Source organism: Herpailurus yagouaroundi, unplaced genomic scaffold (assembly GCF_014898765.1).
Source record: "Herpailurus yagouaroundi ecotype Mexico unplaced genomic scaffold, PumYag 162439, whole genome shotgun sequence".
Lineage (NCBI taxonomy): Eukaryota > Metazoa > Chordata > Mammalia > Carnivora > Felidae > Herpailurus > Herpailurus yagouaroundi.
In genome coordinates this window covers 131943-149712 of record NW_024423167.1, presented here as the reverse complement: position 1 = coordinate 149712, position 17770 = coordinate 131943, and the positions used below count along the sequence as shown (strand labels likewise).

General features: G+C 35.5%; 1 protein-coding gene across 3 annotated transcripts; it reads left to right on the top strand.

Moving 5' to 3' along the window:
• Positions 1-479: 479 nt before the first annotated feature.
• Positions 480-16814, top strand: LOC121026768 (von Willebrand factor D and EGF domain-containing protein-like). Of its 3 annotated transcripts, XM_040469539.1 has the most exons (11): positions 480-964; positions 2338-2433; positions 2515-2610; positions 3605-3700; positions 4494-4589; positions 5840-5935; positions 9325-9420; positions 9525-9620; positions 11090-11185; positions 13705-13808; positions 16514-16814. In XM_040469539.1, exons 1-11 carry the CDS (start codon positions 532-534, stop codon positions 16526-16528), a joined length of 1320 nt encoding a protein of 439 aa, XP_040325473.1. In that variant the 5' UTR covers positions 480-531; the 3' UTR covers positions 16529-16814. The 3 variants fall into 3 exon arrangements, with proteins under 3 accessions (XP_040325473.1, XP_040325474.1, XP_040325475.1); XM_040469540.1 differs by lacking the exon at positions 9325-9420; XM_040469541.1 differs by lacking the exons at positions 9325-9420; positions 9525-9620.
• The last annotated feature ends 956 nt before the right edge of the window (positions 16815-17770 follow it).

Here is a 17770-nt window from a genome sequence, read left to right as displayed (position 1 = left end):
CAGGGTCGTGAGTTCAAGCCCTTCAGATTATCATTATGAGTTGCTCACATGTCCATTATTGACAACACTATGCTTTCTTTGCTGTGAGCTTCAGTGTATGAAGTGGTCAGTATTGTTTGTTGGCTATTTCTAACTCTTAAATAAAATTATTATTTATTGTTTTTTAACTTTTATAATGTTTAATATTCTATGTTCCTGTGTATCCAAAAAGATTATAAATCCCTTGAAGGCAGGGACTGTATGATGACTTATTATTACCACATTGCTCCTAGTGTAATGGTATACATGCACCAGACATTATGTGAAGGAATGAATTACTTAATGTTAAATATAGTGGGAAGGGCAGAACATTAATAAATGTTACTAACCTTTCTGTTTCTTTTTTGGTTGTTAGGTATAAAATTTCCGCCACCATCAACAGATCATTCACTGGTTGGTGTGAACTTTACCCATGGTCCTGCTGCTGTCAAGAAGTTCTTGGACACAACCAGTGACATCTCACGTTTCTCATTAAAAGCAGTTACCTCTCAGATGAATAATTCAGAGAAAGTTATTTCCCATCAGATATCAGGTTTTGAACATGCGGATCATACTATAACTACAAATCTCAGTCTGGAGGAACTGGTAGTTTCTGTGAAACACCCAAGTTCCTTAAGCATTAACCCAAACAGTTCCCATGGTAAAGCAAAGGATGTTACACCGAGTACCATCCAAACAGAGGCAGGAGGGCATAATTCTCAAATCAACAGGTCTGCCCAAGGTTACATGCAATTTAAGGATGAGTTTACATCATCAGTTACTAGAGCCATCACTGTTTTGCCAGAAAAGCCTGGATGGACCAAAATATCAACTTGTGCTGAATCGCCTTGTTTTCTTGGTGTTTCCTGTGTGCCAACTGCAGATGGTCATTTCCGATGTGGACGATGCCCCTTTGGATATTACGGAGATGGTATCAATTGCAGAGGTAGTATGAAAATTCTTTAGAAGATAGAAAGATAACTAATTAGTTCACATTTAAGTAATTAAGAAGAGATTCTTTTTTATGTATTAATTTCTATTTACTCCATTTATTTCACCAATTTCTATTTATTTATTTATTGTTTGTGTATCCCCTCTTCACATTTCAAAAAAATTAACATGGGTGTTCCTGCATTATTTTTAGAAAGAACGTTTCTATTATATAGTACTATAAACTATATAATATAGTATAAATATGTTTTTGGGTATCTACTGTGTTCCAAGGTCTATAGAAACATTCTGTATCAATTATGTCATATAATCCATAAAGACTCCCTGTATTGAGTGTTATTTTTCCCATCATTCAGATGAGAACACAGAGCCTTAGAGGGCTAACTGACTTTCCTAGCATTAAGCAGCTAAAAAGATAAAAAAAGGATGTGAATAACATTGTTGTCTGGGTTCTTTTCATCTCACAATGGGCATTTAGCACTTTAAATTACTAATTCTGGCATATTTGCTTATTTGCATAAACTATGTTTCTCTGTATTTCTTCCAGCTCTTGAGGAAAAAACAAGTTGGGCATCACTTTAATTTTGAAAGGAGCGTTTACTTCTTTTCATAATTATCAGTATTGTTTTCCTAGATGCAACTCAAATTTTTAGCTGTAACACTGTTGAAGCTATTTTGTGTTGTTATTTTGTTATTACTGTTTTGTGTTGCTTGTGTTTTGATTTGTTTGAGACCAACTTAAGCAATAGAGCTGTTGGGATATTCCCTTGTTGTCGGTATTACTGAGAGGTACGTTGTTTGTTTGTTTGTTTGTAGGAATAGTGATAATAATGACTTTCAGGACTTATATGTTCATAATATAAAACTCCATATTAACAACCACATACTTTTTGGTCACCTCAGAAAAACATTAAATGCCTAATATTTAGAATATATCAAGCACTTCAAGAAGCTTAAGGAATACAAACCTGTAAACTTATGATGTGGTCCTAGTATCTTGCTCTTTGAAATTCTGATTATTTCTGACATTTACCAGCATTTATCTGATCAGTATCTGGAACTTTATTGACCTCTGTGAAAAGACTGGAATCCCATTTCTGGTTAGCAGCCATCTTCAACATCAGGCCTCGCAAAGGGAGTAATTACCACCTATGACACTTATTTCTGATCATATTAATCATGTTCTTCAGTCATTCTAATAGTAAAACAAATATAAGGGGGAAAATAACTTTATGGATAAATGCAATGGTTATTGCTTTAATAAGCAGCGTCAAAATTTTCAAATTTCAGAGATTTTTACTTTTCTTACAAGTAAGTCTATGGGCAACATGTATCAACAATTCATCCTTTTTCCTTTGATTTTTGCAGCCATTTGTAGACACCCATGTGGGAAAAGCAGGGAGTGTGTTGCCCCAAACATATGCAAATGTAAACCTGGTTATGCTGGCTCTAACTGCCAAACTGGTAGGTATAGAACTTGTTAGTTTGCATAATGAATTTAATTGATAATTGATATTTCTAAAACCTGAGCTTTTTTTTATACAGCTCTATGTCATCCTGATTGCAAAAACCATGGAAAATGTATTAAGCCTAACATTTGTGAATGTCCCCCAGGGCGTGCTGGAGCAACCTGTGATGAAGGTGATAATTCAAATTAAAAATCAAATAATAGAGCCAAGATAAAACACTTTTTTAAAGCTTTTTTAAAAAGATAATTCCGTTTTACTGTGTCTTTACTCATATATATTCATTAATGTTGGGGAGGATGTCTAAGCTTTTTAATGTTTTCTAAAAATAATTTATTTGAAGATTTTAAAAACTTCAATTTCATTAGAAATCCAAAGAGTAATAGCTTATTTGTCCTTGGTAAAATTGTCTTCGGAAATATCTTGGATATTTGGTTTTAAGGTGCCATATCCCTACATATATTTTAGCTTCAAGTGAAGGACACCTGATTATTGAATGACTTGTCAAACATGACTCCAAGAAAGTGCTAAATACCAAATTAGAAGATATTAGGTAATAAAAAGAATCCTAAAAAGTGATTTTTAAAAACATGTCTATAGGCACATAATTTTATTACTTTGGTTGAAATCTTAAGAGGGGAGTTTCTTAAATGACATTTTTTAAATATTTTAAAGAAACACATTTGTTATTTTTAATATTTTAAAGAATATACTTTGATAGACAGTACAAATAATTATTAATAATCTAAGAACCACACTAAATACTTCCATGGCAAGGCAAGGTACAAAATAACAAATTAAAGTAAATCCAGCGTGAACTAATAGAAACATGTAATATCGATGACATAGGAAAATAATTATGGAAATATAGAAGTATTCTATTTTTAGGGGAGGAGTGTGTGTCTCACTTTGCAGAAGAAACCTAACATGGTATATTTCCATTCAGTTAACCAACAGTTTTATAAACCAAAACATGATGATGATTTGTTGGTGTTTTGAGAGTATCAACTTGTATAGTCAATCCCACAGAACTAAATTTCATAGTAAAAGCAAGCCGAGTTTATTATAAATTGCTTTTACAACACAGTTTATTGTGGCTATGATTCATAAATATAAACATATATATTCTTAATTATGATCTGACTTAATAACATAATTTTTGTCTGTAGAACATTGTAGTCCACCTTGTCGACATGGTGGCACCTGCTTGGCTGGAAATCTCTGCACTTGTCCTTATGGTTTTGTAGGACCAAGGTGTGAAACAAGTAAGCAAAACTCTCTTGCAGCCTAATGTAATGAAACTGCTCCTTTTAATAGTTGATGCCTTTAATACTAAGGTAAACCCAAACACTAAAAAATATACATTCCTGGGGCACCTGGGTGGCTCAGTCAATTAAGCATTCGACTTCAGCTCAGGTCATGATCTTGTAGTTCATAAGTTCGAGCCTCGTGTCAGGCTCTGTGCTGACAGCTCAGAGCCTGGAGCCTGCTTCGGATTCTGTGTCTCCCTCTTTCTCTGCCCCTCCACCACTCACGTTCTGTCTCTCTCTCAAAAATAAATAAACATTAAAAAAACGAACAAACATACATTCATGATTTATTATGACAGTTGTTATTCTGTATGCCACTGGGAACACTGGATTCCAGTACTAAGATAAAGAAGTTTGTTCTTGTAAACAACTCTCTCCTTACCCTATCCATGACCATTTCTTAGAGATAATAAGAATTCCAGTTTGTTGATTTGCCTATAAGTTTATCTTGTTTATTTATATCTAAAATTATTTTCATTAGTAACTAATAATTTTCTTAAATAGCCAACTCTTATTTACCATTCAACTCAATGATTTTCTTCTTTCCCCAACTCTGTTACCAAAAAGTAACTGAATGTGACAATTGGAGACCATTTAAAGCCAAAGAATAGGTTATTTTTATTTTTCTCTCTGAATTTATTCATTAGAGGATATGATTGGCAGTTATGAGCTACCTAGATAATACCCAATAACATGACCAATTCCAAGCCTAATTTAGCTTGCTTTTATTTTTATTCTGTGATCTTAGTGATTTGTAACAGGCACTGTGAAAATGGAGGTGAATGTCTTACACCAGATATTTGCCAGTGCAAGCCTGGCTGGTCGGGACCTACTTGTGGTACAGGTAAAATCAGGATTTTTTTCAATGAATAAGTCAGGTAAAAAAAAAAAATGTTAAATGCACCAATGTCCTAAACCAGCACCCAAAAGCATTAAACTAATCTGACAAGATTAGTATGAAGTTTTAATAAAAGTATCTTTTATTTTTATTCTTTTTCTTCCTGTATCAGGCCATAGAGTATATTTCAGCTTTAGTGTTATCTAGCCCAACCAGTACTTCTTTTTTTTGTTTTTTATGCCTTTATATTCTCATCATCCACTTGCCTTATAATGGAGAGAAATAAATATGTGTTACATCTCAATCTTCAATCTCTTTCAAGTTTTTTTTTTTATCACAGCACAGACATTCTGTTTCAAGAAACATTCAAGCAGTTGAATTAAACGACACCATCACTCTATTCCATGTCTTTATCAGAGTATCAGGCTTAATTTTTTGCCAGCAATGTTTGCAGTTATCTGTGTTTAATTTATTCCATTGTGATCTAATGACTTTTCTGAACATAAGTTTAACTTAATGTTTATAGTTTGCGAACTATGTGTGAAGCATGATCCAAGGGGAAACAAAGATCAATTTGATTTTTGCTTTGACTTCAAGTAGCATGTCATTAGTGAAGAAGACACAGGATACAATAATTTTAAATGACTGTGGTACAAGTTGGATTATAATAAGTAATGTAATTAATGCACAGTTCCTTGGAAGCAGAGAAGACAGAAATTCATTCTGGCAAGTGCAGTTTGGAAGAAGATAGTATTGAGGTAGACTTTGGAGAATGGGTAAAGTCTGAGTTGGAAAATGGAATTAGGGGTGCCTCTCAAAGGGGAACAAAGGTAAAGAAGCTAAGCAGAATGCTTTTGAGTGTGCTAGGACTTCAGCACAGTGTTCCTAATTGAATTGAGATGGAGGCCTAAAGAAGTGTATTTGAGTGGATTACAGACTGTCCAGTTAGTGCTGCTGAAATGTCTTCTAATTTCCCATCATTGTTTTCAGCTTGCAGAGGGCATTCTGAATTCTAATCATAACCTCCATATTCTTAGCTTGGTATTGTTTGTAAACTTAATGAGCAGACTTTCAAAGCTATTATCCACTTATTTTATTCCTCTTATGTTTGGCAAAGTCAAATTAATTATAGGTTATGGCTTTTCCTTGCAGTAAAAATAAAATATTTCATTAGGCACCATTTTGTACTTCAGTGCAGCTTTCATTTTTTAAATAATAAAACTTTTATGGTCTCTCTTCCCCCTGCTGTTCATTAGCTTTGTGTGACCCTGTTTGCCTCAATGGTGGTTCCTGTGATAAGCCAAACACTTGCTTCTGTCCAAATGGATTCTTTGGTGCGCAGTGTCAGAATGGTAATTATTCTTTCTTTATGAATACAAAGAGAAAGGCATAAACAGAACTCTGAGTAAACACAAGACAAGTATCAAAGGGGACAGTGCTATTTTTTTCTCTCTTTCTTGTGATGTTACAGTTGTGGCTGCTTAATGACCAGATCCTGAAAATGTATGAGTTATTATATAAAATATTTATATTTGGGGTGCCTGGGTGTCTCAGTCGGTTGAGCATCTGACTTCAGCTCAGGTCATGACCTCACAGCTTGTGAGTTCGAGCCCCATGTCAGGCTCTGTGCTGACAGCTCAGAGCCTGGAGCCTGCTTCAGAATCTGTGCCTCCCTCTCCCTCTGCCCCAACCCACTCGCATTCTGTCTCTGTCTCTTTCAAAAATAAATAAACATTAAAAAAAATTTAAATAAAATACTTACATTTATTCACTATACATTAGGCTCCCAATTTTGGCACTTGTCCATGCAGTTTTGTAGGATCAAGGTGTGAACCAAATAAGCAAAATTCTCTTGGAGTCTGTTGCATGCAATGGTGTCATTTTTTCTGCCCTCACAGCAAAAATGTTTGATTTATGGTCCACTAACGCCCACTTTTACCTCATGATCTCTCAACATTAGTTTTATTAAACACTTGTGAAAAGTTAGCTATGCACAGCATTGGGCAAGGTGATATCAGGTCATACAGAGGCGTCGCTCCCCCCCCCCCTTCGTGGCCTGCTATTTCAATACTTTCGCTGATATAGAAATGTGATGGATTTTTTCAGAATAATGAGCATGTCCTGAGGATGACAGTGTAGGTATGAGTTAATGTCAATAAATGAAATTTAAAATGTATTTTCCACATCTTCGTATCTTTGAACTTTTGCAAAATGCAGAATAGATTTTTTAGTAAAATGTGTCCGAGGCTGTCCTAATTTAATTCCTAAAACATATTCTTTTTGGGGCATGTTATACTTTGAAGTGATTTAATTTCTTTTATTTGGAGGTTGACTGGGATTCTTAGGTTGCAGATGAGGTAGAGAACAAACTACCACTGAAGTACAGGCGTAGCAAATGAGTTACTCTAGTTAAGATTTCCTTCAAGGAACCACTTTGTGAAATGGGAAGATGTAAAAACCACGTTAAAGCAAACCTTGAAAACCAAGTGACTATGTCTAACCCCATATTTCTGAGTTATAGGTATAGTTTTGACTCAGAATTTAAGAGGGATATAAAAGCTGGTATCTCTCATGCTCCTTGCAGTAGATGTAAGATATAGTGAGAAAATGTCTCTAAAACTTATGTGCCAGCAGTATTACTGAGAAAGGAGGAAATCTCTAAATTATTAAGTATTGAACTAAAAAGCATCTGTTGAACATATGTTAAAAGGTTTTGGAATTAGCTGGCCTCTAAAACCTCCTAGCTGGCATGGATTTTGAAATCAAAGTCTCCAGCATCAGACTTCCTGACTTTTTAGATTTGAACCACACAGTTGCCATAAGGAGCGAGACGTACATACTGTAAGTGCATGGCTGGCTACCATGAATAATAGTACAATTGTTTTTAAGAAATGCTACAGGAGATGCAGAAGAAATAAAAAACATTAGCTTTATTCTTATCAGATCACATCCTCTCATGAGCCTCTGTGAGCCCAAATGGTGGGAAGGGAAAATGGTATACACATTCAAAGTCACTGAATAAAAATATGCAGAAAATGGATAAAATATTTATCCACACAAGATATTGTGTGTTCTATAGGATTTCAAATGAGGAAGATAAAAATTGAACTAGAGACATAACGAAAGAGTTAAACTACTCCATTCATAATCAAGGCTTATAATGTGTCACTGGAGAGTTGTCTAAATACATTTTATATCCTTCAAATCCTTGAATGTCATGAGTCCATTCCACATGGTAGGTGAGGCTGGATTACTTAGCTCCCTTTGGAGTCTCATGGAATATCTGTGTGAGGCCTAGAGAATATATAGGTATATATGTAGGTAGATTTTCTCCTAAACTTCCTTTTCCTAAATGGGACTAGATGTGGAGAAGATCAAACCTTTATATTAATATATAATCTCTTTATATTACTTTATTTACATATGTTTTGTTGTGTAAATGTAGTATTTATCTCTACACTCAAGTTTTGTGGTATGGATGAGTATTGATTATAGCAAGGTTACCCATTATATATTGGTTTTTTATTTTTGTTTTAGTTTTAAATTTCTAACCATAAGTATTTCCTACTGTGTTTTTGCAATAGAACAAATACATTTTTTTTTCTAATACTAGAAATGATCGTAAGTTGTATTAAGACTAGGAAGCAGAAAATGTACTTTTTATAAAAAGTACCAAATAAACACCAGGGAAAGTAGACTGAAGCATTAATCAGAAAAGGTTCAAACTAAAAGAGTGGAAATTATCCATTTGCTAAAATCATTCAGTTATTTTGTTTTTATACATAAAGTACTAAATTATTTTCAGTTTTGAATCCATTTGAAATTAGTTGATTTCTTTTCTTAGACTGGAAATAAAGTAGCTCTTAAAGATGGATCTAATTCAAAACTGGGAATTAGTCTACGATAGCCTTGTTACCAAAATCAGTTAATTTGACATTTGTTTTTAAAATACAAATTAAAATCCATTTAATTATCATTTAGAGAAAAAAATAAATTTCTTGTTAGGCGGGTTTGCCTATGTATTATTTTTTTAAATAAAGGCATTTATTGTCATATATGCAAGAAACATGAAGCCATATAAATCTTCTCATAAAAGATGATAAATATTAACTTCTGAATTCCATGAAGCAGAAGCATATACATAGAAGATACTAGTACAATGTAGTCAAGGTTATCTGATAAATATTCCTAACAAAGCCAGGGATTTATTGTTAAAAGGATTTTTCACTAAGTTTTTTAGGAGTAAGTCACATACTAAGCTCTGCCTTTATGACCTCAGTTAGGTATTCAAAAGTCAACTAAAAATTATTTTCTGAAAATCATATGATATATTGTTGGGATTTTTCTATTTTCCACAGGAATAGGTGCATTTCTTATTTTGAGCTAGGTTATGACTCACTTTCTTGGTTCTGCCTGGATCATTTTACTCTTTACTTCTAAGAAAGGTGAATCATAAGATAAGGTTTGTGATTTAAGCACTATAATATCAAAGATGCCATTTGTTATGAATACTTCATCAATACCTTTCAAATTGTGCTAATCCACTAGCTGCTTAAAGCTATAAGCATTGGATTTTATGATTTAGAAAGGATAGTGTTAATGATTTGCAGATGTGATCTTTTATTTTAATAGCACATTTCTCTGCCTTATGGCCCCATAGATAACAAGCACATGATGCAATATGTAATATATAATAATTGAATATGGAGTATTCTCAGATTGCTGCCATGTGTTCTTTTAGCTATCTGTCACCCTCCCTGTAAGAATGGTGGCCGCTGCATGAGAAATAATGTGTGCACCTGTCGTGAAGGATACACTGGTAGGAGATGCCAAAAAAGTAAGATACCACTAAATGTGTTTTTTAACTACAGGTAAAGCAAACACTTTAAATAGCTAAACTATTGCCATTTGAGGGCTGATATTTCATGCTTTTACCTTAAGGTATCTGTGATCCCATGTGCATGAATGGAGGAAAATGTGTAGGACCAAACATTTGCTCTTGTCCTTCTGGTTGGAGAGGGAAACAATGCAACACACGTAAGAAAAATACTCTTAAAAAAATTGTTTTTATGTTTATTTGCTTTAAACGTTAAAGAGAGAGACAGAGTATAAGTGGGGAGAGGTGCAGAGAGAGAGGGAGACATAGAATCTGAAGTAGGCTCCAGGCTCTGAGCTGTCAGCACAGAGCCCAAAGCGGAACCCAAACTTCACGAACCCGTGAGATCATGACCTGAGCCGAAGTCGGACACTTAACCATCTGAGCCACCCAGGAGCCCCAAGAGTAATACTCTTAAATGCTACATCCACATGAGAACATCAAGCAGAATTTACTACACAGGGCATTTTCTTTTGTTTTGTTTTGTTTTGTTTTGTTTTGTTTTGTTTTGTTTTTATTTTTGATTCTTTGTTCCTACTTTAGGGGATTTTTTTGTGAACTGGAGTGAAATGACAACTGTTCTGAATTCATTTCTTCAGGCTAGCAGAGAAAGAGGATATGCTGTATTTTCCAGTCTGTCCACTGTGATTGCCATGATAAATGACAAGTTCTTTAAGTCCTGTCTCCCTCTCTAAGGAAGGGTCAGGGGAAGGTGTAAAAAATTCCTGATTCCGGGGCACCTGGGTGGCTGGGTTGAGCGTCCAGCTTTGACTGAGGTCATGATCTCACAGTTTGTGAGTTTGAGCCCTACCTCGGGCTCTCCACTGTCAGCACAGAGCCCACTTCAGATCTTCTGTTCCCCTCTCTCTCTCTCTGCCCCTCCCCCACTCACGTGCGCTCTCTCTCAAAAATAAAAATAGGGGCGCCTGGGTGGCGCAGTCGGTTAAGCGTCCGATTTCAGCCAGGTCACGATCTCGCGGTCCGTGAGTTCGAGCCCCGCGTCGGGCTCTGGGCTGATGGCTCAGAGACTGGAACCTGTTTCCGATTCTGTGTCTCTCTCTCTGCCCCTACCCCGTTCATGCTCTGTCTCTCTCTGTCCCAAAAATAAATAAACGTTGAAAAAAAAATTCTTAAAAAAAAAAAATAAATAAATCATTAAAAAGAAAATTACAGATTCCATGACTGCATCTCAGGCCAACCAATTCAGAACCTTCCAAGGTGGGTCACTCTACTTTCAACTCTGGCTAGGTTTAGAGTTGATAACAGCTCTCCTCATTCAAACGTTTCATTTTTTCCCCTTTTTATAAATTACTCTATAAAATTAGCAGCTATTATAATGTGCTGGTCAAGGTGAAAAATAAGACGTAACACCAATGTCCCACAAATTGAGGAAAAGTTAAATCACGATGCATTCGATCGGTGGAACATTATACAACCATTAAAATCACCTTATTCAAGAATCAGCAGTGACATTGGAAAATGTTCTTGATAAAATGTTAAGGGAAAAGCTCCTTTAAGTCATTAACTTTTAACTGTTTCTCTTTTTTTTCTTCAGTGAAATTTTTTGTGGTTTATGTGAGTACTTGACTGGCAAATTAAATTGTTAATTTGTTTGTATTTCTATTTGCAGCTATCTGCTTTCAGAAATGTAAAAATGGTGGCGAATGTATAGCTCCCAGTATATGCCACTGTCCTACCGCATGGGAAGGAGTGCAGTGTCAAATACGTAAGCCTACAAAATTTGTTTTTTACTCTATGTTCTGAACCTGAATCTGTTACAGTTATTAAACAAAGTATAATGTGAGGAGAAATCATAGAGAAAAAAAATCCCATAATGCTTATACATTAAAAAAAAAGGGTTTTGGAAATAAAAGGAAATCTTCATTCATTGTTATATCCATTTAAAAGAAGAAAATTTGGTAAAATATGTTAATATTTTGTGTGACACAGATAACTCCAAATTATGGTCTCTGGGCTATCTTGGAAGTTCTCTCAGGTGTGAAGAAGGTTTTTAGCATAAACTTTAAATATTTTTTCAGATTATGAGAAAGATACATACCACTCATGAAAATCATGGAAAATATGAAAAAGTTACAAAAACTAAATTGTCCCACATTCTACCATCCAAAAGAAATTCCTGTTGTGATTTTAGTATTTTAATATATTTCCCTTTTGTTTTAGTTAAAAATTTTACATTCATGGGGCCTCAGGGTATTGAAGAAGATCAAGGATCTAATATTGAAATTTATGAAAACTTGAAATAACATGTTAAAATATTAACAAAGATTAGCTTCATGAGAAAAACTAGAAGTCTCACCCTCCAAATATTTTCAATTGATCAATAATTATATCATCTTAAAACTGGTGATCCAAGTGTATTGTAAACTGAAATTATACAGTTGCAAAATGACCATGTGTTTTTACAAAAAATACCTGCCCTGCTTTTTGATGTCTTATGAACCACACTTGTTTCCATATATCACAGATTTCACATATAATTTTCATGACTTTTAGAGTGTATTTTATTAGTAAGTGCTATTACAATTTATACATTTTTCATCTTAGGAAAATATTATCAAAGAATTCACTTCTAATACTTAAGAAATATGTGCTCAAAAATCACTAATTCTCATTGGGAGTTATATGCGATAAAATGGTAGAAAAAAGAGCCATCACCCTTAATTTGGGCTGCTTATTCTGGAGAGAGGTCTTTGTGGACCATGAAAGAGAATGATGAGATATTAGAAGCACGTTAATGTGGAAACATGCTCCAGTAAGTGTGGATTGAGGTACTCTGAGTACAGCCTGAAGATGTGCACTTTTTTTTTGCACCTTGAAGCACTTCTGTGTGAATTTTTCAAAGTCCCTTTCCTCAAAATACTTAATTTCCAACTTCCAGAAACTCTATATATTGACATTATTTGACCAAGATGTCTGACTGCCGTCTGCTGGAGACCTATTGTAACAAATATGCAAATCTATGATGTCTCTGGTGTGAAAAGTACTCCCTCAGCTGTGGGGCTTTGTGTATTGCACAGCCTGCCCAGCTACACATGGCATCACTGATAAAAACGTAATCTTTTAATGCTGCACTTCCACCAAAGAGAATATTGTTCTTGAATTTTGCAAGCTTTCAATATGAACTCTGGAAGCAGATACCTCTCTCATGAAAAATAACTGTATTGTATGTAATTGTATATTATACGTATTTTCACTTAATATGACTTAAAAGCATTTTCTGTGTCCTTCAACACATAACTTTGAACAAAATATTATATAATCTATGCCACTGTATGTATATCTATTCTATATATATAATATATAGATAGATATATAATTCACTTGACTTTTTCCCTAATGTTGAACATTGTAGTCATTTACAAGTTATTACTATAATAAGCATTTTCTTTCTATAAGTAGGTAGGTAGATAGATGATAACATAGGTGGATACATTAGGTAGATGATAGATAACTAGACTGATATTGAATTATATTGAGATAGATATAGGTATTTTTAAATTTCATGAGGAGAGGGGTGCCTGGGTGGCGCAGTCGGTTAAGTGTCCGACTTCAGCCAGGTCACGATCTCGCGGTCCGTGAGTTCGAGCCCCGCGTCGGGCTCTGGGCTGATGGCTCAGAGCCTGGAGCCTGTTTCCGATTCTGTGTCTCCCTCTCTCTCTGCCCCTCGCCCGTTCATGCTCTGTCTCTCTCTGTCCCAAAAATAAATAAACGTTGAAAAAAAAATTAAATTTCATGAGGAGAGATTCTGAGGAAGAAATTGCTGGTGTAAAAATCTTTAGGAAGTTTCTAATACAGTTGTTTCACATTAAACTTCCAATGATAGCATATTAAATTGTCAGTTTTCTATACACTGGCCAGTACTGCGTTGTGTCTTTTAAATCTTTGCTACATTATTAAGCAAATTATGAATGCTTATATTACTGATTTGAATCTCCTCTCTAAAGAAAATAAAAACATATAGCCACTGTTTAAAAGGTAGCCAATGAAAATTTTGTTTGCTTTAATAATATCTTTACAGAATTGTGAAACTGTTGTGTTGAGTTTTGGGTGTTTTGTTTTTTGATGTGTGTGAGTATGTGTGTCTGTGTGTTTTGGCTGCACAAGAATGGGAGTACCATTGGTCATTCATAAAATCTTAATGACCATGCTTCAGACCACCAGAAGAGAATATGTCACAAGCATTTGTGTCAAAGAATGGTCATTGTAATTTTTTTTATATTCCAGCAATTTGCAAACAAAAGTGTCTTTATGGAGGCAGATGTGTATTTCCTAATGTGTGTTCTTGTCGCAATGGATATTCTGGACCCAAATGTGAAAAGAAAGTACAGGTATTTTAAATTTTAAATGGAAAATAAATATTAGATATTGCTATCTGCTATCTACTCAGATATTTTGCTTAGCAATTGACATCTATGTGTTATTGTTTTATTTTCATTGATTTCCAAATAAAAAACATGCACAGATTTACTATTTGCCTCTGAAACTAAAAACAGTATCGTTTTTGTGTCATTGTAGTTACCTTATTATTCAAAATTCTGATGTTCACTTAAAGGATTTCAATGTGTAGATATGACTTTCAAGTGTAATACTATTCTGTTTTATGGCACTGGAACTGAAAGAGAATAATATTCTTCAAAAGGGACTTAAGACACCACAAATATTTTTCTATATATAATTTATTGTCAAATTGGTTCCATACAACACCCAGTGCTCATCCGAACAGGTGCCCTCCTCTATGCCCATCACCCACTTTCCCCTCCCCCCCACCCCCATCAACCCTCAGTTTGTTCTCAGTATTTAAGAGTCTCTTATGGTTTGCCTCCTTCCCTCTCTGTAACTTGTTTTTTTTCCCCCTTCCCTTCCCCCCTGATCTTCTGTTAAGTTTCTCAGGATCTACATATGAGTAAAAACATATGGTATCTGTCTTTCTCTGTGTGACTTATTTCACTTAGCATAATAAAAAAAAAAAAAAAGAGAGGCAGAGAGAGAAAGGGAAAGAGAGAATCCTAAGCAGACTCCATGCTGTCAGCACAGTCCTGACATGGGGCCAAAATCCAGAGCCTGATGCTTAACCGACTGAGCCACCCAGGCGCCCCTAATCTGTATTGGTTTTAATTTTAAAAGCAATTATATGCTATTTAGCACTTCAGAAAGTCCAAGGGTTGTGAGTATCAAAGTATCCTGGAGTCCTGTAATTTGAAAAATGATAAGGAATTTTCTTTTTGAAGCGTGATACTGGATGTCTAGCTTAGAGGCAAAGTGGACGTGCACATGTGTTTCTCCTTGCACTGGTATGCATCCTGGTTGGATATGGCCTCCATTTTGAAAACACAAACAAAAACAAGTTCATAACAGTACTGTGGTTTGAAAACCAGAAAACAAAAGCTATTGAGTGCCTGTTTGATCAGCTGTTGTTGAGAACAATAAAAACAATAAAAATGTGAATTCCCTGGTTCAAAGGCAGCGTTTACACATGTATTATTTCATTTTATTTGAGATTTTTATGGCACAGAAAATTCCATGAGCTCAAAAGCTTTCAACTCCACTTTGACATACTAAATTAGGTGATTTCTCTGTAATCTATTTTTATCTATTTCTTTACTACCTGAATCCTTCCTCAGATAATCTTCATCTCCTCTAATGGGGACGCTTCTCAGACTGCACCTGGAGCCATTTTAAGGAAGGAAAGAACAGAGAGTCGTGGAGAAGGAATAGGAAAACAAAATGAGACTAGCTCAGGGACCACATGTCCTGAATACTATAACCTGTTCATCCAAATTCTTGACTTCAATTCTCACTTGAGCTTTATTCAGTTGTTCATTGGTGTCATTACTTTTATTTATTTATTTATTTATTTATTTATTTACTTACTTACTTACTTATTTTTCCTTGGGCTCCAAAACATAGGGTAAAAAACAAATTTTTAGGCAGGAAAAAAATAATAAAACAACTACTGTTTTGGGTATTCAGAACCCTCCCTGGCTCCTCCCAGCTCCCTTCAGGCCTACCTTCCTGGCCCTTCTTCAAGCATCCTGAGGTAGTGAGGGGAAAAAAGAAATGGAAGATAGTGATTAGGTTGGGTTGCTAGAATTTCAATGAAAACAACAGCAGAGAATTACTAGCCAGAAACAAAGAATACAAAGAAAGGAGAAATGGGCAAAAGAGGTGCTAAAGAGGGGTAGGTGGCTTTGAGAGGCCTCAGAACTTGCTGCCCAGCTGCTAATTACATTTAGCATTGGACCTGCCACTTGTTCACTCTGTGACTTTCAGCAAGATATTGAACCCCTCTAAGTCTCAGCTTCTTCATCTGTCATATGGTACTAATAACACCTAATCATAGGGTTGTTAAAGGACTAACTATGTTCACATATGTGCCTGGTGTGTAGAAAACACTATGTCAGTTTGTTACTGGTTATTACATTGAATAGAGGAATAGAGAGCCATGGAGAAGGAAAAGGACGAGGAAAAAGACTGGAGAGAAATGTTGCAACGCATTGAAAACAGTCTTTTCCTGAAGGGTATCAGGAAAAAACGTGCTTGGTTTTATTGAGCAGGGATGTTTGTTGAATGTAATTTTTCTTCAAGGTGGAGTCATGTAATATCCAAGCTCCACTTAGTCACAACTATTTTGATACTTAAATATAATCTGGGCGCACCTGGGTGGCTCAGTCGGTTAAGTGTCCAACTTCGGCTCAGGTCATAATCTCACGGTTCGTGGGTTTGAGCCCTGTGTCAGGCTCTGTGCTGACAGCTCAGAGCTTGGAGCCTGCTGTGGATTGTGTGTCTCCCTCTCTGCCCCTCCCCTGCATGTGTTCTTTCTCTTTCTCAAAAATAAATAAATGTTAAAAGAATTAAATAAATAAGATCTGGATTAGACCTCAGTTTTATGAAAGCAGTGTTTGGTCTCTAGTAGCAAATGTAGAACCAAAAGCTTTTTGTATCACGTCAGAGAGGAAGAGGTAGCAAACAATGAATAAGGGTCAAGTGGTTTTCCTGTATTCATTGAAACTTGGTTTCCCACTTCTTACTACAGACAAAACGCCATTAATATCAAGTATATCACAAGCCTGTCTTAAGAATGGAAATTTTATTCAGAAAAAGTTGAAGATAACTACTTGAAGTTTATTTGAACATCATTTTTAAAATTATTTTGAAGACTGAAGAAACTAATCAAATGTAGAATGCTGTTATCTGGTCATTGTTAGAGAAAAGCAAAGAAGAAATCCAGGTCATTTGAATTGACTTTGAAATGTGATTTGATATTTACGTATTGAGATGATGCATCCGATATTCAAGACATTCACATTATCTAATAAACTGAATATCTCCCAATTCTTACCGTGATGGTTGGTGTCTTTATCATTAGGGATCAGTCAGCATAACAGAAACCATGTGATGTACCCAGATATAAAGTATTTAAAGCAGAATTAGGAAATCTCAGGATTGTTGGAAGGGTTGGGGGTAAGGGTGGGGACAGGAGGAGGTAGAGGTCGGGAAAGCAACTGCTGAAGGTCAGAGAGATTGTTCTTGAAGATGTTAGCCTAAAGCACCAAGCAGATTTCAGCTTTCTTGGAGCTGCTGCAATACTTGACAATCTTCAGAAACTCCACTGACTGTCTCAAGCTGTCATTACAGAAAATTTGCTGGGAAGCCACTGTGAATCTTTTATCTATCCAAATATCTAGCTGCAAACACCTCTGAAAAAAATGACTTCCCACTTCCATCTTCTCTCTCTCTGGAAAGCTTTTCTCACTGGCAAACCCTAACCCAGAAACACACAGAGAAGGGGGTTCTGGAAAATGTAGTCCTAGCCTTAGAAGTAACTGACAGTAGTACCAGGGAGACAACAGTGAGCTAACAAAAGATATACCCTGCATCTTGTGGCTTTGGACCATATTCCAGAGATCACGCCATCATTTTTCTGTGATAAAAACACCATATTTAGTTTTGCCTATTTTCCACCTCCAGTCTTTCTACTTCTCTGACCTGTACCATTTCTGGACAAGTTGAAAGGAATAATGAAATTCTGGTTTTAGAAGATTTACTTGCTCATTGTGTTTAGATGTAAAAAGGACATGAAGATGTCTGTTTCACTTTCCATTCTTTTGGTACCATGATCTATTTGGGTGTAGAAGCAAGAGACAAAAGATCACAAAATCAAGTCTTTCTATAAATAATGAAAGAGGGGTCCCTGGGTGGCTCAGTCAATTAAGCCTCCAACTTCAGCTCAGATCATGATCTCACGGTTCATGGGCTCGAGCCCTACGCCAGGCTCTGTGCTGACAGCTCA

Bases quoted from the DNA above. Each gene is read 5' to 3' on its own strand.
- LOC121026768 (XM_040469539.1), top strand. From the start codon at position 532: ATGAATAATTCAGAGAAAGTTATTTCCCATCAGATATCAGGTTTTGAA. The intron at 2,611-3,604 runs GTGATAATTCAA...TTTTGTCTGTAG, and splicing joins TGGAGCAACCTGTGATGAAG to AACATTGTAGTCCACCTTGT. The intron at 9,421-9,524 runs GTAAGATACCAC...TTTTACCTTAAG, and splicing joins TGGTAGGAGATGCCAAAAAA to GTATCTGTGATCCCATGTGC.